A 27,453-nucleotide genomic window follows, 5' to 3' on the forward strand; every position below is an offset into this window, starting at 1 on the left:
AAACATTTAAAAACTGGTGAATCTGGTGGAGGATATACATACTGACCATAATAACTTTTTCTTCCATAGTTTGAAATTGAAAATTACTTTGAATTAGAAGTTAAAAAATAATTTTAAAATTAAGATTACAAAAAGGCTTAGGCAGACCTAGATCTGTTATAGATGTAAAAAGCCATCCACCATACACACACATGAAAAAGCAAGTTCCTGAGTATGTACACAGTGTGACTGCACTTTTGTTTTAAAATAAGTTATACTCAAACCCACATATCTGTAAGTCTAATACATACATCTAACAATGGGCAGAGAAGGACTTTTCCCTGTTAAATTAGATATATCTTCAGTATTGGCTTAAAAAAAAACAACTAGGGATATACTGCATCTGAATTTGAAAAATACAAAACAAAGAAAAGAGGGGAAAGTCCTCCACACTGTTCCAACTACATAATGGATGTTCACAATACAGTGATTGGTATTTATTTTCCTAGTGTCAGGCCAATCAGACAGGTGGTATTTGGGGAAGGGAGTCCAGTTCATAGAGCAGGAAACACACGCAGACCATGTAAGACAGGCAGAGGCCCCATCAACCCAGGGTCTCATTGAGAGATCACCCTGAAGAACCCACAGTATACTAGGACCGTGCCCATTTCAGAGATGAAGAAACTAAGGCCCAGAGAGGTGCTGACCTGCCCAAGGTCACAGTGCAAGTTAATGGCAAAGACTCAGTAGCCTACAGCCTGGCCCAGGAGAAGAGGGGAAAGGGAGCTGGGGTCAGGTCAGATACACCACCCGGGTTGAGTCAGACCCTCGACACTCCAGGACCACAGCTGAGTTCTTAAATCTCTCAGCATTTCACTCTCAACATCTGCAAAATGTTTTTTGCAGAAGTCTTGTGAGGATTAAATGAGATAATGTACTTCCCGCCCACGTGTATTAATAGTAAGTACTCAGCAAGGGCCAGCCAAATAACAGGTATTATACGCGCCCTCCTACGGAGCCCTACCCATGCACAGGTCACTGTATTCTGTGCTGCACATAGAAACTGTCCTCCAGCCCTCACACAGCTCCACACACCAAGTGACCTAACTGCCAAGGTCACAGAGCCAGGAGAAAGCCCAGCTGGGACACGCCCCCAGGCAGGGATAACTCCACCAGGCCATCCACTGTCTTCCAGGGTCTGCTGCTGCAACCACAGCACTGCCCTGAGCAGGCTGCCCCTCTCCCAGTGGGCCTCCCCTGGGTGGTGCCCACCAGGTGCTCCTGCAGAGCAGCATGGAAAGCCAGAGTGGCTGTGCCCCAGTGAGCAGAATCCAGCACAGGGCCTCCTGCCTGGATCACAGTGTTCCCAAGAGCAGGAGGCAATTGCCCGAGCTAGCCAAGATTTACAGGTTGTTTACTTTCCTACAGTTACTGGTTTGGGTAATTAATGCCACATAAAACATAATGGAGGCCATCATTACCACTGAGAAAGGAGGGCTGGATGCCAACAGTCCTGTAATAATGGTAGATGCAGAAAGTGCCATCCGGAACTCATCGTGCCCAGCATTCATGGCTTACCTTGTCACTTGCACATGTGCAATATTATGCAAGTGTCTATTGGCACCGAGCACTCACACATAAGAAGACAGCATGCTTCAGGGAAAAGGCTTTGCCAGCAACAGACCCTAATTCTGAGCCTGATAGACTATCACCTGCATGACCTTGGGCAGGGCATTTGACCTTCTTTTTGCAGCTGCTTATGAATGCCGCAGGCTAGGCATCATGTCTGGCATAAGATGAATCCAAGTAAACACTTGCAAGATAGTTACTGGAGGCTCCTTAGAGAAAGAACTGTTTACAGAGCTGGGGCAGGCAGAATACAAGATGAGACTTAAGCGTCTGTAGTGCCAAAAAGTGAGGAAACGCTCAAAAAAGAATGAAACCATGTCAGAGCAACACAAGCACCAACCCAGAGGAGCTCTCGATGGCCACAGCTGAACAATGTAAACAACACAATAAACAGCAAAATGATTTCATTTTTACCCACAGAATAACTATCCATGAGTCTATACTGATATAGTAAGTGAATAAAGAAGCTAATGGTAGAGAAGGAAAAACTCTTTTACAGTAGCATTCCAATTACAGAAGAAAATCAACAGAAAATCACCATTAGACAAACATTACAATAGTAACTGGTGTGGACACAGTCCAACAATGGATGCTAAAATAAGTGGGCAAAAGATTGAGGGAAAAAGCAAACTGTAAACAGTCTCCAAGTCGTATCCTCCACCCCATGATTATTTATCAATTACAAAGGAGGAAAGGGAACTTTACAGTGGAGAAACCTGGCAGACACTACCCTAACTAAATCAGCATGGTGAACAGCACCAGCAAAAGACATCAGCACCATGATCCCCAGTGCAATGCCGGGGATACAATGTCACTTCAGTAGTAGTCTTGCCAAAAATGTATAACCCCAATCTCATCATTTAAAAAACATCAAGCAGACTCAAACTGAGGAGCATTCTACAAAATCAAGCTCTTGGCCAGGCATGGTGGCTCATGCCTATAATCCCAACACTTTGGAAGGCCAAGGCAGGAGGATTGTTTGAGCTCTGGAATTGAGAGCAGCCTGAGCAACACAGAGAGACCTCATCTCTTATTTATTAAAAATGATAATAATAAATTAAAATAATAATAGGCCGGACATGGTGGCTCTTGCCTGTAATCCCAGCACTTTGGGAGGCCGAGGTAGGTGGATCACGAGGTCAGGAGTTTGAGACTAGCCTGGCCAACATGCTGAAAATCCCATCTCTACTAAAAATACAAAAATTAGCCGGGTGTGGTGGCGGGTGCCTGTAATCCCAGCTACTTGGGAGGCTGAGGCAGGAGAATGGCTTGAACCCGGGAGGCGGAGGTTGCAGTGAGCCAAGATCATGCCACTGCACTCCAGCCTGGGTGACAGAGTGAGACTCCGTCTCAAAAAAATAAAATAAAATAATAATAAAGCTCTTTAAGTCTGAGGGTCCCGGAAGACAAGGAAAGACAAAAGGACTGTCACAGATTGATGAAGACTCAGGAGACATGACAACTCCCCGGCAGCATGGGATCCCAGAACAACAGACAGTAGTGGGAGAACTGGTAAAATGCACACAAAGACCGTAGCAGACAACAGAATTATACCAGTGTCCGTTCCTGGTTTCAGTAATTGTACCATTGTTATGTAATAGGTTAACATTGTGGGAAACTGAGGACAGGGTCCCCAGAAGTCTCACTACTATTTTTGACACCTTTATGTCTAAATTTATTTCCCCCTCCACAAAATACACTGGGTCCCCATACGAACATTGACATGCTCATAAGTACCTGGACACTTAATAACCATTTTTTAAATTGTTTGATTTGCTCTCATACTGGGAATATTATCTCTTTTTTCTATATTTTGTTTGTTTGTTTGTTTTGAGACGGAGTTTCACTCTTGTTGCCCAGGCTGGAGTGCAATGGCACGATCTTGGCTCACCGCAACCTGCACCTCCGTGGTTCAAGCAGTTCTCCTGCCTCAGCCTCCCAAGTAGCTGGGATTACAGGCATGCGCCACCACGCCCAGCTAATTTTGTATTTTTGGTAGAGATGGGGTTTCTCCATGTTGGTCAGGCTGGTCTCGAACTTCTGACCTCAGGTGATCTGCCTGCCTCAGCCTCCCAAAGTGCTGGGATTACAGGCGTTAGCCACCAGGCCTGGCCCCTTTCTATTTTATTTTATACGTTGTTATTGCTGGTACATAGGAATTCACCAGTTTTGCTAGTTGAATTTGTATCCATAGTAGATGAAACTGTAGATAACTGACTGATTTTGATTTACAAAATGGCAAGTGCATATGATTTAACCTAATATAATGGTTCTTGAAGACCCATAAGCAAAAAGCCAAAAGAAAAATGAGCAATGGATATCAACTGTTTTTGGCAAAAAAAAAAAAAAGGGCATACAAACACATGAAGATGCTTATTTCACTTGTAACAGTTACTAGAAATCAAACAAATGCAAATCAAAATAAGGTGCTGCTATTCTCCACGCATATTAGAAAGGATTCAAAATGTTGACAATGCCAAGTGTGGAGACAGGTGTCCTCCTGTACAAGAGGTAGGGATATAAACAGGTGCTATCTCTTTGGAGGGTGATTTGACAAGGCCTACAGAAATCCTAAACACATATATCACTGCCATTTGTGTGTGTGTGTTTAAGACAAGGCCAGATAAGCATCTTTGCTTGTTTATGCATGAAAATATACTGGAACCAGGGATAACATCAGCTGCCTCTGAGGAGGGGCACTGGGTGCCTGGGGCAGAGGTGGGTGACTTACCATAATCCCTTTACCACTTAAATTTTGAACCAAGTAAATGCATTAACTTGCCAAAAAATAAATTTTGAAAACATGAAGAAAAAAGAAAAAAAAACCTGCCCTGTAAGTTAGTAGGATAAAGGACAGTAAAGAGTAGAAAAACCAAATCTCCAAAGATAAGGGCAGAATCATGACTCACTCAGGCACCTCCGCTCCAAGCCCTGCCACCTACGTAGGCTTGGGGCTCAGGAGGGGAAACCCGTGTGCCGGGCTGAGGGTCATCGCATGGCCACATCAACTGACCCCAGGTCTCGAAGGCAGGGCCCAGCCCACCTGGCCACTGGCTTTCCACTTGCTTATATCCAACCCCCACCACCTGCCTGCCCCAGGCAGCCCCATTTTGTGTCCCAGCCTCTGGTGAGAAGGCCTTTCTGGAGCAGTCTCTACCAGGGCAACAGAGCCTGCTTCTCTCTCATACCCAGGGTATCTAAGGACGCTCTCTGAGACTGCTCCTCTACTCCCAGCCTCTGGCTGCAGAGTGGAGATGGGGAAGGCAGGGACAGCCAGGGTCAGTTACACCAGGCCTACCTCTTGGGCCACCTTGGTCCAGGTGAGCAGGTGACCAAGCCAGACTCGCAGTCCCCTCCTGGGAGTGTAGAATCAGGAGGGGAATGAGGGCACCTGTCTCTCTAGGCAGCTGAGGCCATGTGCTCTCAGGAGGCTTTGGTGGCCTTGCTGTCTGCTGTCTGGCCACCAGCGCAGGGATGCTGGTGGGCAGAGCTTGCAGAAGGCAGATGCCCAGAGAGGAACAGACTGAAGAGTCAAAGAATCCTCCCTAACATTTCAGCCCCTGGTTCCCGTGGCTTCAGGGGTCCAGCTTTCGGACACTCTGCTTTATGAGGCTGGCAGATGGCCGCCAGTCTGTTACCCATACCCTCTCCATCATGAAGACAGACACTAAATAATAAATAACAACAAATAACAAGTGCTGGCCGGGGAGAAGCTGGATCCCTCCTGTATTGCTGGTAACGATGTAAAATAGTATAGCTGCTTTGGAAAACCGTCTGGCAGTTCCAGAGTCACCACTTGACCCAGCAATTCCCCTCCTACAAATATAACCAAGAGAAATGCAAACATAGGTCCACACAAAAATTTTCACACAAAGGCTCACAACAGCATTATTCACAGTAGCCAAAAAGTAGAAACAGTCCAAATGTCCATCAACTTTTAATTTAAATAAAACATGGTACATCCCACAGTGGAATATTATTTAGCAATAGAAAAGGAATGAAATACTGATATATGCTCAACATGAAGACCCTTAAAAACATGATGGGACAGAAAAATGCCGCCACAAAAGACCACCACTTGTGTGATACCATTTGTATGAAAAGTCTGGAATAGGCAAGTGTGTAGAGATAAAGTAGAATTACTGGTTGCCTGAGGGCAGGGGAAAGGAGAATGGGCAATGACTGCTGGGGTGCAGGGTTTCTCTAAGAAGGAACAAAAATGTTCTAAAATTAGTTGTGATGGCTAAGTATATTTAGTTGAATAATAAAAAACATTGAATTTTATACAGTAAATGGGTGAATTGTAGGGCATGTGAATTATATCACAATAAAGCTTTTCTTTTTTTTTTTTTTTTTTGAGACAGGGTCTCACTCTGTCACCCAGGCTGGAGGGCAGTGGTATTATCATGGCTCACTGCAGCCTCAACCTCCTAGGCTCAAGTGATCCTCCCACCTTATCCTCCCACCTTAGCCTCCCAAGTAGCTGGGACTAGAGGCGCATACCACCACAACTCGCTAATTTTTGTATTTTTTGTAGAGATGGGGTCTCACTATGTTGCCCAGGCTGGTCTTGAACTACTGGACTCCAGTAATCTGCCTGCCTCAGCCTCCCAAAGTACTGGAATTACAGGTATGAGCCACCGCACCCAGCCTGCTTTATTTTTTTTTTTTAAAAGAGATGCTATCTAGTTCTATTGCCCAGGCTGGAATGCAGCGGCTATTCATGGCCCCCTGCAGCCTCAAAGTCCTGGGCTCAAGTGATCCTCCTGCCTCAGCCTCCCAAGTAGCTGGGACTACAAGTAAAGCTGTTTTTAAAAAACATGGTGGCTCACACCTGTAATCCTAGTACTTTGGGAGGCCGAGGCAGGAGGATCCCTTGAGCCCAGGAGTTTGAAACCAGCCTCGGCAACATAAGGAGACTCTGTCTTTTTCTTGAAATATATATATTTTTTCAATAAAAATTAAAATGTTTTAAACCAGGCACCACAGTTCTCACCTGTAATCCCAGCTGCTAGGGAAGCTGAGGTAGGAGCCCAGGAGTTCAAGACCAGCAGGAATAGCAAGACCCTGTCTCTACAAAAATGTCTTAAAATTAGCAGGGTACGGTAGCACGCTCCTATAGTCCCAGCTACTCAGGAAGCTGAGGCAGGAGGATCGCTTGAGCCTAGAAATTTGAGGCTACAGTGAGCCATGATTATACAACTGTACTCCAGTCTGGGAGACAGAGCAAGACAACATCTCTTAAAAGAATAAAAGAAAAAGTTTTTTAAAAGAAGGAGACCAACTGAAGTACCACTCTATGTTCTTAGACAAGTCACATAGCATCTCTGAACCTCAATTTACCCACCTATAAAATGGGAGGGTGGTGGGTAGAAAGGCTAGATCAGTGCTTCTCAAACTGTAATATGTTCATAACCGCGGGGCAACCTACAGATTCTGATTCAGTTGTCCTGCAGCAGGCCCGAGATTCTGCATTTCTAACAAACTTGCAGGCGATGCTGGTCCATGGACATTGGAAGTAGGCTCCCTCCAGCCCTTATACTTTAGGAATCTACTCTTGCCCACTCTCTGTGAATTCCTAGGACATGTGTGGTTTCTCTGTACCACTCAGGACTCACAAGGTCCTCTAAGCACCCAAATGGAAGCTTCCAGGCAGAGTCACTGGCTGGAGAATGGCAGAGGAAGGTCAAGAATCTCCCAAATCCACCCAAGCACAGAGCACCTGGCTGGGCACAGGAGAGATCCCCAACCTGCAAAGCACAGAGCCAGGGCATTTTCTCTGCACAGTTGTCTTCTTTGCCCATGGAAAGAAAGAGGGGAAGAAAAGCAGCAAGTCACCTGTCACACCCTCAATGCCGTGGCTAACAAACCCTAGTATACCTATTGATCACTGTGGTGCTTAGTGAAAACAGATCCCCGCCCATTCCCAGTCCCAGTGCAGGCTGTATGACCCATAAACGTTCCATCTTTACTCTGGGCTTCCTTCCTTCTCTTGTGAAATGATGGGGTTGGAACAATCATGGTAGCTACTTGAGTAGAATGGCTTCTTTATTTTATTTTACTTTATTTATTTATCTTTTATTTATTTATTTATTTATTTATTTTTGAGATAGGGTCTTGCTCTGTCACCCAGGCTGGAGTGAAGTGATGCAATCTCAGCTCATCACAACCTCCACCTCCCAGGTTTGAGTGATTCTCCTGCCTCAGCTTCCCAAGTATCTGGGATTACAGGAATGAGCCCCCACACCTGGCTAATTTTTGTATTTTTAGTAGAGTCGGCGTTTCGCCATGTTAGCCAGGCTGGTCTCGAACTCCTGACCTCAGGAGATCGGCCTGCCTCGGCCTCCCAAAGTGCTAGGATTACAGGGGTGAGCCACCGTGCCTGGTCAAGAGTGGCTCCTTTAAAACAAAACACCTTCCTCATTCAGAGCAGATTCTGTACACATTCTTCCAAGTAGTAATCTTTTTTTTTTTTTTTTGAGACAGGTCTCACTCTGTGGCCCAGGCTGAAGTGCAGTGATGTAATCTCGGCTCACTGCAGCCTGGACCTCCAGAGTTGAAGCAATTTTCCCACCTCAGTCTCCCGAGTAGCCAGGACCACAGATGTGTGCCACTGCGCCTGGCTAATTTTTATATTTTTTGTAGAGATGGTGTCTCCTTATGTTGCCCAGGCTGGTCCCGAACTCCTGGGCTCGAGTGATCTGCCCACCTTGGCCTCCCGAAGTGCTGGGATTTAATCTTTATTTCTTTTAATAGTTTTTTTTTTCCCAAGTAGTAATTCTAACCATAGCACAGTGACCCCTGAAACCCGACTCAGGATCCCATTTTACTAACAGCAAAGTGAGTCTTCCCATCTCTGACCTTCCTTCCCTCTCTCCTCCTCCAAATATCCACAAAAAATTGCCAAAGTTAGTGGCAGAAGGAAAGTAACACTTACTGAGACCCTTTGATGTTCCTGGCCTGTTAATGTGATTTTTCCATAATGTACCATATAAATCATAACCCTATTTCTGCAGTGACCAGAGCAAAGTGAGAGTGTAAAGTTTATTAAACCAGGGTCCTCTCCTCCAGCCCCACTAATGGTCTGTCCTTGACTGCCAGGCACCTGCTTGGTTTAGAGGCAGACACCAGCAGGGTTCCAGGTAGGCAGTTGCAGTCACTTGGGACTAGCAAGGTTTTGATGTTTCAGTGAGTGACTGTGTGTCTGTTTTTCCAGATGGGTCATCTAGTCATGAAATGAAATTTTAGGGACTTGCTTTAATCCGTTCTCAATCGAGGAAGTCCATCGCATCCCCAGTGAAAGGGTGACCTGCCCTGCTCTGTATTAAGTGCTGCTGAGTGACTCGCCAGGGCTTCCAATGCTTCCGTGCTTTATGACACACTTCAACGTGGACAGAAAATCTTTTGGCTGGCTCTTTTTTCTTCAAAGTATTTCCAAAATATAGATGATTTTAATATAATTTTTTTTTCATTATTTATTTATTTTTTAATTTTTTTTTGAGATGGAGTCTCACTCTGTTGCCCAGGCTAGAGTGCAGTGGCACGAGCTTGGCTCACTGCAATCTCTGCCTCCCGGGTTCAAGCGATTCTCCTGCCTCAGCCTCCTGAGTAGTTTGCTGGGACTACAGGCACCTGCCATCACGCCCAGCTAATTTTTGTATTTTTAGTAGAGATGGGGTTTCACCATGTTGGCCAGGCTGGTCTCGAACTCCTGGCCTCAATCAATCCACCAGCCTCCACCTCCCAAAGTCCTGGGATTACAGGCATGAGCCACTGCACCCGGCCATATTATTTATTATTTTACAGATAGGGTCTTGCAACGTTGCCCAGGCTGCTCTTGAACTCTGGGCTGAAGGGATCCTCCTATCTCAGGCTCCCAAGTAGCTAGTACTATAGGCATGAACCACCACATCCAGCAATGTGATGATTAAGAACATATTATTCTGGAATTGCACTGTGTGGAATTCAATCATGTAAGTATGATGCTTTAATTAACTGGCCCATTACTACTTAAAATATAATTAAAGTTTGACATGACCATGTAGACACCTATGAAACATTAAAAATCTTTTTTTTTTTTTTTTGAGACGGAGTCTCGCTCTGTCACTCAGGCTGGAGTGCAGTGGCGCGATCTCGGCTCACTGCAATCTCCACCTTCCGGGTACAAGCGATTCTCCTGCCTCAGCCTCCCGAGTAGCTGGGACTACAGGCATGTGCCACCATGCCTGGCTAATTTTTTGTATTTTTAGTAGAGATGGGTTTTCACCGTGTTAGCCAGGATGGTCTCGAACTCCCGACCTCAAGTGATGCGCCTGCCTTGGCCTCCCAAAGTGCTGGGATTACAGACAATGAGCCACCATGCCCAGCCCTAAAAATCATGTCTATGTGCTGTAAGCTGTGATAAGCAATCTGTACAAGTAACCTCATATTTATTTCAATACATTCTGATTGGTTTTTAAAACAACAAAGAAGTCCAGGCATGGTGGCACACATCTGTAATCCCAGTACTGCGGAGGCCAAAGCAGGAGCTCAACACCAACCTGGGCAACACAAGGCGACCGTGTCTCTATTAAATATACAAGTTAGCCAGGCTAAAGATTGCTTGAGCCCAGGAATTCAAGACTGCAGTGAGCTACGATCACAGCACTGTACTCCAGCCTGGGTGACACAGCAAGAGCCTGTCTCTCTAAAACAAACAAACAAAAATAACAAAACACATCCCCTGTTAATTTATTGGTATTTTATTATTAGTTTAACCTGAGATTCACAAATTATGGAGAGCTGACATTTTGGAAAGCGTTTGTTCTTTGTTGTTTTTTTCTTTTAAACCTTTGCACGTGGTTTACCACATTCTTTGCCGATTAAACATTTTTATATATATTTACATATTTTTTTAAGTTTTGGCCTATAGTATCTTTCTCATTTATTTATTTATTTATTTATTAACAGGGTCTCACTGTTAATCCAGGCTGGAGTGCAGTGGCACGATCTCGGCTCACCACAGCCTCAACCTCCTGGGCTCAAGCGATCCTCCTGCCTCAGCCTCCAGAGTGGCTGGGACTACCGGCGTGCGACACCATGCCTGGCTAACATTTCTAAATTTTATATGGCCAAAATAAAGTATCCTTGTGTGGCAAAAAAATACAACAAAAATATTATATCATTCTCCAGACTATACTGAGGTAAGTGTTATGCCTATTTTACAGAAAATGCAGTTGACAGGTTCAGCAGCTTGGGAAAGAAGAGAAGAACCAGAATTGGGAGCTGGGTACATCCAACTCCAACATTCACCACTTTTCAATGTGCCACTCAGTTTCTAGGAAAGGCTAATTAATAGTGTCATTCAGGCTGGCGTTTGAGGGAATGAGGGAAAGGTGTTTACTTTAATAACACATACTAGATACCTTTCACGGCCATAAAAAAGGACCTTCTTCATTCTTGTTACGGCTGCATATTATTCCACTATTTCAAGGTTCTACATTCAGTCAGTTATTGTGGGACAATGTGATGATGGCCATTTGGAAAGTAACAGAGTTGCAGCCCTAATTCATTCCTTATGCACCATAATAAATGTCAAGGTATCAAAGATTAGGGAAAGGCTTTTTTTTTTAATTTTAAAAAAAGATGGATATTGTTAAAATCTTAAAGTGAAGAAGGCATTTCCTAAATGGGACATGAAACACAAAAATAATTAAGGTGAAGTCCAGTAAACCTGATAATAAAAATTTATCTTAAAAACTTTTATGACTGGGCGTGGTGGCTTACACCTGTAATCCTAGCACTTTGGGAGGCTGAGGCGGGGTGGATGGCTTGAGTCCAAGAGCTCGAGACCAGCCTGGGCAACATGGCAGAATCCCAACTCTACAAAAATACAAAAATTAGCCAGGCTTGGTGGCGGCCATTTGTAGTACCAGCTACTAGGGAGGCTAAGGCAGGAGGATCACCTGAGCCAAGGAGGTTGACGCTGCAGTGAGCTGTAATCGCACCACTGCACTCTAGCCTGGGCGACAGAGGTGAGACCCTGTCAAAACAACAAAAAAAAAACTTTTATTATGGGCTGGGTGCAGTGGCTCTTGCCTATAATCCCAGCACTTTGGGAGGCTGGGGCAGGAAGACTGCTTGAGGCCAACAGTTGTCAACCACCCTGGCCAACATAGAGACCCTTTCTCTATAAATTAAAACCAAACAGTAAAAATTATGTAAAAGAGGCCGGGCCTGGTGGCTCATGCCTGTAATCCCAGCACTTTGGGAGGCTACGGATCACTTGAGTTCAGGAGTTCGAGACCAGCCTGGCCAACATGGAAAAACCCTGACTCTACTAAAAATACAAAAATTAGCCGGATGTGGTAGTAGACACCTGTAATCCCAGCTACTCAGGAGGTTGAAGCAGGAGAATCACTTGAACCTGGGAGGCAGAGGTTGCAGTGAGCAGAGATCGCACCACTGCACTCCAGCCTGGGCGACAGAGCAAGACTCCATCTCAAAAAAAAAAAAAAAAATATGTAAAAGAAATAAACTAATTTAAAAAGGAATGAATGAAAAAGTAGGAAAATATTTCCAGTGCATATTATAATATCCCAAATATACAAGGAGCTCTTACAAATAAATAAGGATGAAAATGTCACTAGAAAAATGGGTAAATCACATGAAAGGTAAAAAGAATAATAAAATGAAAAAATATTTCACATCATTGAGGAAAGGAGAATTAGAAGAAGAAGATCCTATATTTTCCCCACCGGTTACCAAAGGGTGAAAAGTGTTGGCAAAGGCAAAGAAAAACAGACCTTCTTCAGTCATTTAAAGAAGTGATGTATGCTAGACACTGGGCTAGGCCTCGCAGTGAATGAGATGACCAAGTTCTCTGCCCTCAAGTATATATTTCATGTGTGGCAGAGACTGGAAAAAGATAAGGGAGGAGAAAATAAACAAGTATTCAGATAGTTATTGTTCACAAAGTACAAACTGGCACAACTTCACTGGAAGGCAATCTGGCACTATCTACCAAAATGCAGTGCTGGCAATTCTATTTCTGGGTGTGTATCCTACAGCTATTTTCACTCCTGCTTAAACACAAAGATATACATAGATGTTCATGGATTACTAGAGCACCAGGTTGTAACTATGGAAACCACGGAAACAAGCCTAATGTTCCTCAACAGAACAAGCTATACAACAGCCATACAATGATTGCAGTGTAACCAGTAAAGATCAGATTTTGTTTATTATATTTTTTAATGTACCCATGTGGAAAGACATTGAAGATATTTTGTCTGGGGGAAAAAAAAAAAGCAGCAGGACACAGTGGCTCGTACCTATAATTCTAACAGTTTAGGATGCTGAGGAGGGGAAAATTGCTTGAGCCAAGAGCTCTAGGCTGCTGTGAGCTATGATTGTGTCACTCCACTCCAGCCTGGACAACAGAGCGAGACTCTATCTCTGAAACACACAATTCTTTTTTTTTTTAAAGCAAGTTGTTGGCTGGGCATGATGGCTCATGCCTGTAATCCCAGCACTTTGGGAGGCCAAGGCAGGTAGATTACTTGAAGTCAGGAGTTCGAGACCAACCTGGCCAACATGGTGAAACCCCGTCTCTACTAAAAATACAAAAATTGGCTGGGCGTGGTGGCAGTTGCCTGTAATCCCAGCTACTTGAGAGGCTGAGGCTGGAGAATCGCCTGAACCCCGGAGGCAGAGGTTGCAGTGAGCCATGATCATACCACCACACCCCAGCCTGAGTGACAGGGCAAGACTCCGTCTCAAAATAAAAATTAAAAAAAAAAAAGCAAGTTGTCAAACAGTAAATATAATTATGATCCCATTTCTCTTAAAAAGCAAAAGGTACACGTGGGAACATATATAAGGTTATATGCATGTTTGTCTATGGAAGCAGATATATATGGGTTAAGGTATGACTAAGAAAAAGCTGAAAGGTAGAACTATGGTACATTTTTCTAGAGTATATATGGTTTAGTTGTTCTATTTTATAATAAGAACATACTACTTTATACTCAGGAAAAAATAAGGGGAAAACATTTTTTTAAGTAATATATTTTAAAGTCATTTGGTTTATTCAGTTTATATTCCCAAACTTCAGGCTAAAAATTAATCTGGAAAGAAAACTTCAGCTATGGAGAAAAGATAATAAACAAAATAACTAATCCTTTGCCTCATTCCTTAAATTCAAAGTCACTGATATAATTGGTAAGAAGGAAAAATATAACTGGGTACTTACTGTTTGCCAGACATTTGTTATTCATGTAACCCACAAAGTGAAACTGTCTTGGTTTCATAAATGAGGAAACTCGGGCTCCAAGGATTAAGTGATTTCCCTTAAGCAGAAGCTGGTCAAAAAGACAGACCTGCAAATCTGTTTGGTTCTAGGAGCAGGGAAGACAGGACTTTCCCCTGAAGCTCTTATCTCCCTCCCTGGGATTGCTATGGGTGGAAAACAGGAGGGTTGGGGTAGGGTAGGAGGAACTGATAATGGATGTTTTTTTCCTCTCCAAGGAGGCATTTTCTCCCCACTCCATTCCTTCCCCCCACAAAGCTTCATCCACCCTCCCTCAGAGCTGCATCAGGAGTACCAAGTGACAGAGCTCCTGCACCGAAGTGCCTAGCCTAGAATCCTGCCTGCAGGAACTCCAAGAAAAAGCAGCCAGAGAAAGAAAGGGTGCTTCCCTTTCCAGAACTCCCTTTATTATTGCACCCCAGTTCAATCACTCCCCTGGCTTTCAAACTTACGTGATATAAGAGGGGAGCCTGATTTCACCTCTCAGCTGGTCATCTGTAAGATGGGAACGACGCATCTTGGGAGAACAACTCAGAAGAGAATATCAGAAAGTGCCTTCCAAATTCTCAAGTGCTAACAAAGAAGTACCACCCTAAAGGCTGAGGTTCTCGCCTACCAGGTAATACAAACCCTCCTTAACATGACAGTTTACGGCATTTAAGAGTTCAGTGCTTTTTGTGATCTTTATTTCTAAAATGCTATTTCGACACCTTGCATAGGAAATTCTCCTCAGGGTTATGTCCCTCATGTGGTTGTACAGCGAGTGAAGAATGAATGGAAAAGTGAAGCAGGCCTTCCCAAAGCTACCACCATTTAACTCTAAGAGATACAGTTCTTAGCTTTAGAGCCAACCCTCTGTTAATCTCTGAATTGGGAAAAGAAAGGATAAAAATCAGCAAAAGTTATCAAAGTCTCAACTCAATGGCCTTGTTAACTTACAAAACAAGACTGGTGAGATGTTTCCTCTTTATTAATAACAATGGCTGACACGTAAGTGCTTGCTATGTGCCCGGCATTTCAGTGTTCTACATGCATTGGCTCATTTTACCCACATAGTAGCATCTACTTTGTAGGGAGTTTACTTCCCCCATCTTACAGGTAAGGAATTGGAGGCAAAGAAAGGTTCAGTGACTTGCCCAGGTGGTTGCCAGATGGTTTAGCCTCAGCAAGGCAGGTGGAGTTCTAGGTCAGACATCTGGTCTACCTCTCCAGCCATATCATTCACATTTCCCCTTGTGTTTGAAACCCTCATCATCCTGAACCGCTGAGGATTCCTGGGATAGACAATGTGTTCAACTGCACCCCCATGCTTGCCTTTGCATGTGGCTTTTCTCTCTTCTCACCAAGCCACCATCCTCCTCCAACCAATAAATGGAAATTTTACTCCATGAATGAATGAAAGTAAGCATATTATGAAAATTCATTACTGTACTTAAGACTCAAGAGTTGTTTTGACAGAAAATATCAAAGCATTCCCCACTGCAAGTCATTCTTGCAATGTTGTTTCTTATCTCAAAGCCAGAAATCCCCATACAGATTGCCCCGGGTTCTCTCTTCTCTGCTCTCGGGGACTCCTCCTCCTCCACATCCCTTCTCATCCCTCCACACCCTCCTCATCCCTTCCCTCAGGCTCCAGCCTTCAGGAAGATATGTCTACAATGACCTTTGGCCACTGACAAACAGGAAGTTATCTGGAAGTTTGCAAACCTCTATTCAACTCTCTATCTACCCCTTGGAAGGACCTTTTCAGAGGAAGAGAACAGACTTTGTTTTTCAAATCATTTTCACCATATCTAAAACTAGCCACTGGGCTTGGTGATAGGACATCCCTATGAAACACACATGTCCAAGCCACATGTCCTCAAGGCATTGGTTTAACACTGCACTGAGAAATGGGCATCCAGTGGTTTAAGCGACTTTTTGATTTATGCCTATAGCATCTTTTCCACGTTTTCAGAGAACTTTAAACATATCATTACAAGGAAGAGGAAAGGACCTGTGATGGCTTCACAAGAATAATGCAATAACTACCATAGAGCCTTATAAACACTTAATAGCAGGCTTTTCAATTAACCAAAAATGTCTTGAATGATGTGTCAAAACTACTTTTTAAGAATTGTACCTTGGGAGGCCAAGGCGGGTGGATCACCTGAGGTCAGGAGCTCAAGACTAGCCTGGCCAACATGGCTAAAACCAGTCTCTATTTAAAAATACAAAAATTAGCCTGGCGTGGTAGTGGGCGCCTGTAATCCCAGCTAATTGGGAGGCTGAGGCAGGAGAATCGCTTGAACCCGGGAGGCGGAGGTTGCAGTGAGCCAAGGTCACACCACTGCACTCCAGCCTGGGCAACAGAGCGAGACTCTGTTTCAAAAAAAAAAAAAAAAAAAAAACAAAACCCAATTGTATCAATGCCTTTTGGTCATATGATGAAGAATAAGCTACTTAATTGAGGTACGCTGAAAAAGATATCTAGTGCAGCATTACTGATGGGGGGGGTGGATAAATTCATGCCTATTTTTAGATTTTCTAAATATTTACAGAGCACGTACTATACTCTCAAGGCACCCAGCTTAATACTGAGGATACAGGTTGAGCATCCCTAATCCAAAAATCAAAAACCTGAAACTTTTTGAGTCCTGATGCGACCCCACATATTGTCCACATGGGTGGCTGAGATCATCTTTTCTGATGACTCAATGTACACACGTTTTCTTTTATAAACAAAATTATTTAAAATACTGTATAAAATTACCTTCATCCTATGTGCCTAAGGTGTATATGAAACATAAGTGAATTTTGTGTTTAGATGTGGGTCAGAGCCTCAAAACATTTCATTATGGATATGCAAATATCCAAAAATGCAAGAAAATCCAAAATCCAAAATACTTCCAATCCCAAGCATTTAGGAAAAGGGGTATTCTTCAGCCTATACTTTAAAATTTTAGGGGCCAGGTGGTGGCTCATGCCTGTAATCCAATACTTTGGGAGGCCAAAGAGGATTGCTTGAGCTCAGAAGTTTGAGACCAGCCTGGGCAACATAGCGGGATCTTGTCTCTACAAAAAATAGAAAAATTAGCTGGGCGTGGTAGCACATGTTTGTCCCAGCCACTTGAGAGGCTGAGGCAAGAGGACTAATTGTTCTAGAAGGTGGAGGCTGCAGTGAGCCATGATTGTGCCACTGCATTCAGCCTGGGTGAAAGAGCAAGACCCCGTCTCAAAAATATATATATATTTAATACATGGGTCAGCCCTATAGAACTTCCATTCTATTATGGGAGGCAGACACTGAAACAATTACATTGTGTATTTTTTCCAGCAGTTATGACAATATTCTGCCCTAAATAACAAAAGGAAACAGTGACATAACATGTAGAGGCTGGGCGCGGTGGCTCATGCCTGTAATCCCAGCACTTTGGGAGGCCGAGGCGGGCGGATCACGAGGTCAGGAGATCAAGACCATCCTGGCTAACATGGTGAAACCCCGTTTCTACTAAAAATACAAACAATTAGCCAGGCATGGCGGTGGGCGCCTGTAGTCCCAGCTACTCGGGAGGCTGAGGCAGGAGAATGGCGTGAACCCAGGAGGCGAAGCTGGCAGTAAGCCAAGATTGCACCACTGCACTCCAGCCTGGGCGACAGAGTGAGACTCCGTCTCAAAAATAAAAAAGAAATAACACGTAGACATTTTACATGTTTAGGATACTTTTAATAATAATGGAAAATGTTATTACAAGAACAGTATTTAATAAAAGCAAGAAACAAATGCATAAAGCATAATCTCATCCATTTGGTTTTTTAAGAAAAAGTATAGAAGGAAGTCTTCTTTTTTTTTGTTTGTTTGTTTGAGACAGAGTCTCACTCTATCATCCAAGCAAGAGTGCAGTGGCTCAATCTCGGCTCACTGCAACCTCTGCCTTCTGGGTTCAAGCAATTATCCTGCCTCAGCCTCCCAAGTAGCTGGGATTACAGGTGCCCGCCATCATGCCCAGCTAATTTTTGTATTTTTAGTAAAGATGAGGTTTCACCACGTTGGCCAGGCTGGTCTTGAACTCCTGACCTCAGATGATCCACCCGCCTCAGCCTCCCAAAGTGCTGGGATTACAGGCACGAGCCACCGCGCCCAGTCGAGAATGAAGTCTTAATGGTTGTAACCCTCTGTAAGAATAAATTATCGGGAATGGCTAAAAAGAATAATGAAAGGAACCTCTCTGACATAGGAAAACATATTTCTAAGCTACAAAAATTAGTTCAATGAGTAATTCGGCAAGAACATCAGCAGCACAGGTCAAGTCTGTCTGTTGCTTGCAGACAAGGGTCTGTTGCTTGCCTTACAACTTAGGATATGGTTTGTTTTTAAGTTATACTTAAGTTCTGGGATACATGTGCAGAACGTGCAGGTTTGTGACATAGGTATACATGTGCCATGGCGGTTTGCTGCACCCATCAACCCGTAATCTACATTAGGTATTTCTCCTAATGCTATCCCTCCCCTTGCCCCCCCACCCCCCGACAGGCCCCAGTGTGTGATCTCCCCTCCCTGTGCCCATATATTCTTATTGTTCAACTCCCACTTATGAGTGAGAACATGCGGAGTTTGGTTTTCTGTTCCTGTGTTAGTTTGCTGAGAATGATGGGTTTTTTAATGTATCACAAGTGTCCCAGCACTTTGAGAGGCCGACGTGGAAGGACTGCTTGAGCCCAGGAGTTCAAGACCAGACTGGGAAACATGGCAAAACCCCATCTCTACCAAAATTACAAAAATTAGCCAGGTGTGGTGGCGCACAACTGTAGTCCCAGCTACTCAGGAGACTGAGGTGGGAGGATCCCCTGAGCCCATGAGGCAGAGGCTGCAGTGAGCTGAGATGGAGCTACTGCACTCCAGTCTGGGCGATGGAGCAAGACCCTGTCTCAAAAAAAAAAAAAAAAAAAAAAAGCCAACAAAAAATGTTTCAGAATTGACTTTTTAAATTTGTGAGATAAAGGTAGGAAAAGTCAGGCAATAACTAGAAAATAAACAAACTCAGATCTTCATATCACATCATAATTCCCAAATGCATTTCAGTAAGTGTTAAAATTTAGATGCCTCTAAATGAAATTCAGAAAACTACTCAGCTAATTGATTTTGGGATGAGCAGGCATTTTCTTTTAGGCATAAAAGAAAAGTTTATTTTCAAAGAATGAAAGATTTGACTATAGACATTTAAAATAGATCTCTACAGAAAAAAAAATCACAACATATACCTTACACCATAAATATAGTTATCATCCAATGAAAGTTAAATGGTCTGCAACCATCAGAGAAAAATACTTGCAAAAAATGGGAGTTAAAAGGTTGGTATTCTTCATAAATAGTATGCCCTTATCCATAAAACATAAACACCCCAACAAAAATGTGCAAAGGACAGGAATATAATAAACAAATTAAAAAGATCAATAAATGTATTTTAAAATATCCAACTGCATTAACAATCACAGAAATGCTAATTTAAGGCCAGGAGTGGTGGTACACACCTATAGTCCCAGCTACTCAGGAAGCTGAGGAGGGAGGATCACTTGAGCTCAGAAATTTGGGTCCAGCCTGGGCAACCCAAGCCAGACCCCAGCTCAAAAAAGAAAAGAAATGTTAGTTTAGGATTAAATTCCATATTTCACTAATCAAATGACAAAAAACAACCAATATTGGAAAAGAGACAATAAAATATATACTGCTGGCTGGCACATAAATTGGTACTTCTTCTGAGAAAGCAATTTGGTGATATGCATCAAAAGCCTCAATGTTCAAACCCTTTGATCCAGAAATTCTACTTCTTAGGTATTTATTTTTAAAATACATAAATAATCAACATTTCACAGGAAGATTTATATGCAAGGATATTGTTCATCATAATAGTATTTAATTTCTAACTGGAAACTAAGTGGCCATAATATGAAACAGTTAAAGTCATAGAAATATACAATGTAATACTATGCAGCCATTACAAAAATGCAAGTCCTCAAATCACTTTCAATGACATGAGACGGCTGACAAATACAGTAACTGAAAAAAAAGGATATATGTCTGTAGCATAATCACAGAAAGATATACATACAAACATGTAGAAATAAGGTTAGCAGTGGTTTCTGGTGAAATCGGAGGGGATTTTAATTTTGTTTTAATTGTCTTCCTTTTGCTTTTCTAAATTATTCAAACTTTCTAAAAGTAGATTATTTTAATAACCTATAAAATATAATTTTAAAAATATAATATATCAAATTAACATGAGATGATGAGACCATAGGGGTAACTCCTTTTTCTCTCTTTTAACTGATCTATGAGAGGATCAACTTTTAAAACTCTTTTTAAAAAAACCTAGTAGGCCGGGCACAGCGGCTCACACCTGTAATCCCAGCACTTTGGGAGGCTGAGGCAAGTGGATCACCTGAGATCAGGAGTTTGAGAACAGCCTGGCCAACATGGTGAAACCCCGTCTCTACTAAAAGTACAAAAATTAGGTGGGTGTGGTGGCACACGCCTGTAATCCCAGCTACTTGGGAGGCTGAAGCAGGACAATCGCTTGAACCCAGGAGGCAGAGGTTGCAGTGAGTCGAGGCTGCACCACTGCACTCCAGCCTGGGTGACAGAGCAAGACTCTGTCTCAAAAAGAAGAAAGAAAAAAAAAAAAAACACCTAGGGGGTGGCCAGGCCTGGTGGCTCACACCTGTAATCCCAGCACTTTGGGAGCCCAAGGTAGGTGGATCACTTGAGGCCAGGAGTTCAAGACCAGCATGGCCAACATGGAGAAACCCCGTCTTTACTAAAAATACAAAAATTAGCTGGGTGTGGTAGCACATGCCTGAAAAACCAGCTACTTGGGAGGCTGAGGCAGGAGAATTGCTTGAACCCAGGAGGCAGAGGTTGCAGTGAACCGAGATCGTGTCATTGCACTCCAGCCTGGGAGACAGAGCAAGACTCTGTCTCAAAAAAAACGCAGTTGGAAGGGGTGGAGGAAAGGTAAGGAACTCAGCTAACGGCCTGACCAACTGGAGCAGGGGCCAGGGCAGGGACAGACACAAAATATCTTGGTCTAGGAGCAAGACCTCAGACCCTGGACCCACTCCTCAGCACCACAGGACTTAGCCAACAAGAAGAACCACATCAGAGCTCAATGGATGCTATAAACATCTCATTTTTCTCTGCTAAATTTAAGCAAAAAAGCAGAGGCCCAAAGAGGAAAGAAAGTGCTCAAAGGTACATAACCAGTTGGTAGCACCTGACCTTCCATGAAAGTGAAAGGCAAATGGCAAAAACCATTCCACACAGCGGCACAGACGCACACTTGGCCACATCACCCACCAACCATGGCCACCGTCCACTGCAGATGGTGCACAGGTCTCCGGGCCTGAGCAGGAGGCTCTAAAGCTGAGGGAGCTCGGCTGAGCAAGATCAACTGAGGCCAGCAGAGCTGCCCTTAGGGATAAAGCATCAACTTCCACTGCGGCCCCTCCACAATGAGAGGGGGTTGCTTCTACCCAGAGGGAGGCAGACAGAGCCAGCTGCTACTTCTGAGCTAGTTTCTTGGCCCAGAAGCTAGCAAGTTCAGCAGTAAGCAGAGAGCCTGATAACCACGTTGGACTTCCACCCTGGCTGGCTCCCCAAATTAAGGAATCAAAGTTCACGGAGAGGAAGCTACACATGTAAGACAAATTGCTACGACACTGCAGCTCCCCCGCAATTCCCTGTGACCCCACAGAAACCAGCGTTCCTCTGCCCGTCTGCTCTGCCCATTGAAAGTAGAGGGGTATCATACCAGTCAGGGGTAAAGCAGACACACAGTCCTTTGCTCATCCTTGCTGGATGCCTGGGTGGGTGGCCAGAACTGTTTCATGTCTGGGGCACACAAACAATAAAAGATAAAGTAGAAGGTGACAAATCCACATGATGGCCAGGGTGGCCATGAGATGACCCAGGAAGAAAGTGCAAAAACCACATACTCATAATCATGATAGAACCACAAAAACACCATCCATCAGGACACTTGCCCACGTGTTCTGGAAAAGGGAACCAGCAACTGAACAACCACTATCATACCAGGCACCTCACAGACCTTCATTCTTTTAAACTCCACAAAATTATACTTCTTGTTTTACACATGAAAACACTGAGGCTCAGAGAAAAAAAAAAAAAGGCAGCTCTAAGTCACAGAGCTAGGAAGTGCCAGAGTTGGAATTCAAACTCCAAAGCCTGTTTCTCTCAGGACATGGTGAGGGAACCTGTCCCCATCACCACAGAGGGCTTTTGTCTAGCATGGATGGAACCCTGCTCCAGTGCTGTGCAGGACACAGGCCAGCCATCCCACCACTGCCAGGTGCAGCTCCAGGCCCCGGGATGTTGACGGTACTCAGTGTATGTCTTCAAAGGACACAATCATGGTCACAATAAATAGTCACAATGTGTCCAGGTGCAGTGGCTTAGGCCTATAATCCCAGCACTTTGGGAGGCCCAGGCAGGTGGATCACTTGAGCCCAGGAGTTTGAGACCAGCCTGGGCAACACAGTGAGACCCCCCAGCTCTACAAAAAATTTAAAGATTAGCCGGGCATGGTGGTCTACACCTGTGATCCCAGCTACTCAGGAAGTTAAGGTGGGAGGGTCACTTGGGTTGAGGAGGTCAAGGTGCAGTGAGCCATGATCATGCCACTGCATGCCAGCCTGGGCAACACAGCAAGACCCCCTCAAAAAAGGAAAAAAAAAAAAAAGAAAGAAGGAAGGAAGGAAGGGAGGGAGGAAGGGAGGGAGGGAGGGAAAAACAGTAATAATGCTAGCATCTGCTCCATGGAGGGGCTACAGGAGGAATGCAGAGTGTTACCCTGTTACCCATGTAAGGTATCTGATGTTTCCATTTTTCAGATGAAGACACTGAGGCTGGAGGGGGTCACACAGCTGGGAAACGGAATCTGAATCTGCACCTGTTCTGTTTCCCGAGCCCCACCTCACCCACCGTAACAAAGTCACAAGGCCCAAATGGGCCTTTCACATCAACTCCGCACTGCTTCTGGGTTCCACCCTGGCCCGGGGCCTCTGGCCACTACCTTGGTTGAGGTAGGTCAGTGTCTCTTCATGCAGCTTCACGGCTGGGGACGTGGCAGCACACAACACATATTGCAGGGGTGGCAGGCGAGCCTCGTTCTCGGGGGACAGCTGGGGCTCTTCCTGCTTGAAGATGGGCAGAGCGAGCACATCACTGAAACACACAGGAAGCAGAGGTCAGGAGCAGAGCCCCGGGGGGCTCCTGCACAGAGCCAGGGCGAAGCTGGAGAGACGACGCAGACCACCGGGGCCCAGGGTGACACAGCACGCACATCGCAGGATGCTGGCTGCGCGCCTGCAACCCTCGCACACTCCAGATGCTTTAAAACAGAGGAAACCGCTCCTTCATGACTCTAGTTTCACTCAATGACCCCCCAAAACACTGATTCAATCAGCCCATCAAGGAGGTAAAAGGGCAAAGTTAGCTAACATCTACAGAAATCTTCTTCATGCCAGAGACAGGCTAGCAGCGAGGGGACCCCTAAGACATTTATTTGATTTCTATCCACAAGTGATCACTCATAAAGTTTCACTTTTAGAATAAAAATCTAAACAAACATACATTTTTATTTTTTAATCAACAATTCCATTTACTGGCCACTTCTCATAGCAATGCAACCCTGTCCTCCAGGCTCTGTAAACTATGCAAATGAACAAACCACTTCCTTCCCTCCCTGAGTACCCAGGTTGAGACATTCCTCCATCCCTTCTAAAAAGAGGACAACTGGACACTGTTTTCAGGGTCATTCTAATCTGTCCAAAAGGCAAACAGGAAGGAAGGACCTTGGCTTCAGGTCTGTGTTTGTGTGGGTTTTTTTTTTTTTTTTTGGCGGCGGGGACGGAGTTTCACTCTTGTTGTCCAGGCTGGACTGCAAGTGGTGTGATCTTGGCTCACTGCAACCTCCACCTCCTGGATTCAAGCAATTCTCGTGCCTCAGCCTCCTGAGTAGCTGGGATTACAGGAATCAGCCACTACGCCTGGCTAATTGTTGTATTTTTAGTAGAGAAAGGGTTTCACCATGTTGGTCAGGCTGGTCACTAACTCCTGACCTCAGGTGATCCACCCACCTTGGCCTCCCAAAGTGCTGGGATTACAGGTGTGAGCCACCGCGCCCCACCCAGTCTGTTTTCTTCTCTAAGTGGGAAATCTTGAAATCCTTGCCCCAAGTTTCTTTTCCTCCACCTCTTAACAAAACTCCCCACATTAAAAAAAAAAAAAAATGAAGTCATCATCCTGCGACTTAGGGAGGAACTTGTTTCTGGACGTATTTTTTAGGCCAGGAACAGTGGCTCATGCCTGAAATCCCAGTAATTTGGGAGGCTGAAGTGAGAAGACTGCTTGAAGCCAGGGATTTGAGACCAGCCTGGGCAACATAGTGAGACCCCACCATCTCTAAAAAAAAAAGGAAAAAGAAACAAAAAACCCAACATTTTAAAAATGCCCTTACAAGGGACAAAGAATTCCTTGAGAACATGAATGGCCTACAGGCAGGCGAGACTTGTGTAAGGCCTCTAAATTATGAGCAACACATGAACAGGTGCCAAAAAAGTGCCAGTGCCCTTATCTTGATAACCCTCTTCCCTTCGTGGGTCCCTGACTAGGAATCCAATTAGCTGACCCCACTTGTCTGTATAAACAGAGTCACTGGTACAATCTGTTCCTTGCACATCATAAACAAGCGTCTCTACAACACAAACCCGGCACACACCCCATCAACATCTAATCAATTTTCAGAAGAAAAAGCCTGGCATTGAGCACACACCTGGAAAACCTGCCCTATGTGGACCTTCCCCGTCACCATCCACTGCCAAAAAATAAGGGTGCAAGGCCGTCTCGGCTTCCCCCACAGGGAGTCTTCCTTTTGTCAGAGCAGGGCACACTCCCAGCCCGGGTGGTTCTCTAGGAACACTGGGGATTGCATAATTTCATGTTTGCCCAGACCATGTCAAGTTAATAATCCACGGACTGCCGCCTTTAAATTTTTTAAAAAGGGGCGGGAGGGCAGAGGAAGTTAAGAACCATCCCTCAACAGTAACTTATTTCAAGCCTGGCATCCTTATTTGCCAAGGAATAAAAGTCACGAGAACATCAAACAGAAAGGGGGAAGGCAGTAAAGGCCTCTACCCTGGTGAGGTCAGACAGCTTGCAGAAGTTCTGCCGAGTGAGAAGACGACCAAAAATAAAATACAAAAAACACAAGGAAAAGGACCAGACCCTCCCTCTAGAGTCAGGGGACCAGGGGCATATGCACAAACCCCCACCTTGGCCTTCACTGAGGGCAAAACCCCCAGCTTCCAAGAAGTGAAATAAAAAAGAGCAAGGGCTTCTTTATCCATGGGCCCCCGATGACCCCAGAAGCCAATATGGCCTTACAGCACCACCCACTCCCAACGCTCACCCTCCTCCTTTCACCAAATCCTAAAAGGTATCTGAGCTACTCTAGACAAACTTCCATCTCGGTAGCGGATGTCAGAACTGTACCTCCCAGGCAACGGAGAATTGTTCCCTAACGGGGTGATGACATTGTAGGTATCTAGGAAGTTTCAAGTATACTCACCTTCAACTCAGGGTCACCTTCAAACTCATTGTTAAGATATGGCAACATACTTAATGGCTGCAAACTAAAATTTAGGCAAAGCTACAACTAAAACTTCAGTACAGCAAAAATGTATTCCATTGTAGCATTTCTTGCAAGTGAATGGACACTTAATCTGTGGGTGATTAACATCTCCTCCTGGGCTTCCCTCTGGTGACATCACCGTGGTCTGCCGGGTGGCTGACAGCCTTTAAGGCTCTAGACCTTTGCCATCTCCAACTACTTTGGCCCATGAATAAAAACGGCAGATACATCCGCTAAACCCAATCATTCCCCCGCCTCCAGGAAAAGGGGATGTCTTCAGGGAGGACAAATACCTACCAGCAGCCAGGAATTACAAATAACGTTTTAAGATCTAAGTGGGAACTTCCTGGGGCCAAAACTAGCACTTAAAGGTAGCTCTAGTATGGGGGCTGTCAATGCCTGTGACTCCTTCGGCCTCATAATTCATTTTCCCTGAGCCCATATCAAATGCCCTTTGGGTTAAATTAGGCACATTTCATAAACCGTGACTAGCATGGAAATAAAGACAGGCTAAGGCTGGTTCAGGCGAGTTCACAAAGTGAAATGACTGCCCACTAGTCCCGGCCAGCAGCAGAACAGGGAAAAACAATCCGGCAGCGAGAGCACACGGGGTCCTACTGCTAAGAGGGGGTTGTGGGGAACTGTGCAAAACACCCAAGACTTACTTTCCCCCTCTGAAGGGCACTACTCAAATCCCTCCAGAAGAAGAAAGATTTCCATCAAGGGCAATAACCACGCGGGCCTCGGGCGAACACGCGCAAGACCACCGCGGGGAGTGGGGCGGCCTGCCCCTCCGAGACCGCCGCCCCTGGCCGCCGCCCGCCCCTTGTCCGAGGAAGGGCACTGCAGAGGGCGCGAGGCTGGGAAAGGGGCCCCGGCGGAGACGGGCAAAGAGCAGGGGACGAACTTCCCCGGGCCGGGCACCAGGCTGCTGGCAGGAAGTTTCCTCTACTTCTCCGATACGCGGGGGAGAGGAGGGCCGCGGGAGGCGGATGGGCCAGGGGAGGCGGCGGGCCGGCAGGTGCGCGCCCTGCACCCTCTCTGCCGTCGGGGAGGAGCCCTCGCAGGCATAGGGCTCTGCGCGCCCGCCTCCCCGGCGGACCCCCAACTCCGCACGTCGGGTCCCGCCGGCGTCCGTCTGTCAGTCCCTAGGCGGGACGCTGGGCGGGTCTCTCAGTCCCCAGAGGGCGGACAGCGGGGAGGCCAGGGCCCAGCAGGGGCGCCCCCTCTCCGCCCCTGGACGTCCAACGGCGCCCGGCCCGCCGGCCCGGCCCGACCCGAGCCCCGCGGAGACGGCGCGCGGCCCTTACCGCAGGTAGCTGCCGGAGTTGTGCTGGTTGTAGTGCTCAGGCTGCGTGTGCCAGAAGAGCATGGCTGGAGCTCCCAGCGCGGCCACCGGGGCGTGGCAGCGAGCACAGACGCGGGCCGCACCGAGCTCCCACCGGCGGCTTCGCGCTCCGAACCCGCGGTGCCGGCCGGCTCGGCACATTTATCGGCGGCCCAGGGGCGGGACCGCGGCGGGACCCGCCCCCCAGGAAGCACGGCCCGGAGGGCGGCTCCCCGCGGCCGCCGCACCTGGCTGACTCCCGCGCGTGCCTTTCCGGCGAGCGAGCGCGCCTCCGGGGCGGCCAGGCCAGAGGGCTCTAGGGCCGGCCGGGCGCTCTCCCCCAACCCCCGATGTGGGGCTCAGGTGACCCTTGCCGCCCCCAACCCGCTCTACACGGCCCCTCTGCCCTCTGCTCCCCACTCTACGCCCAAGGCCGGTCTCCAGAGCGGCTCTGAGATTTCCAGCCTAGGCCCTCTCTGTCCCCTTTCCTCGCTCTTGTTTTTTCATAGCACTTCAGACGCTCTGAAATACAGGCTTTTTTT

The 27,453-nt window shown here is 45.7% G+C and overlaps 1 protein-coding gene across 1 annotated transcript in view; it reads right to left on the bottom strand.

The window, feature by feature from the left end:
- The window catches only part of TFCP2L1 (transcription factor CP2 like 1), a 61,847-nt gene extending 34,799 nt beyond the window's left edge, over window positions 1–27,048 (bottom strand). The window contains exons 1-2 of the mRNA XM_030801091.1: window positions 26,895–27,048; window positions 22,966–23,117 (exon numbers count right to left, since the gene is read on the bottom strand). Of these exons, the coding sequence (XP_030656951.1) occupies window positions 22,966–23,117; window positions 26,895–26,956 (214 nt within the window). The 5' untranslated portion in view covers window positions 26,957–27,048. The remainder of the gene's footprint in view (window positions 1–22,965; window positions 23,118–26,894) is intronic.
- Window positions 27,049–27,453: the final 405 nt, after the last annotated feature.

This window comes from Nomascus leucogenys, chromosome 20 (assembly GCF_006542625.1).
Source record: "Nomascus leucogenys isolate Asia chromosome 20, Asia_NLE_v1, whole genome shotgun sequence".
NCBI classification, from domain to species: Eukaryota; Metazoa; Chordata; class Mammalia; order Primates; family Hylobatidae; genus Nomascus; species Nomascus leucogenys.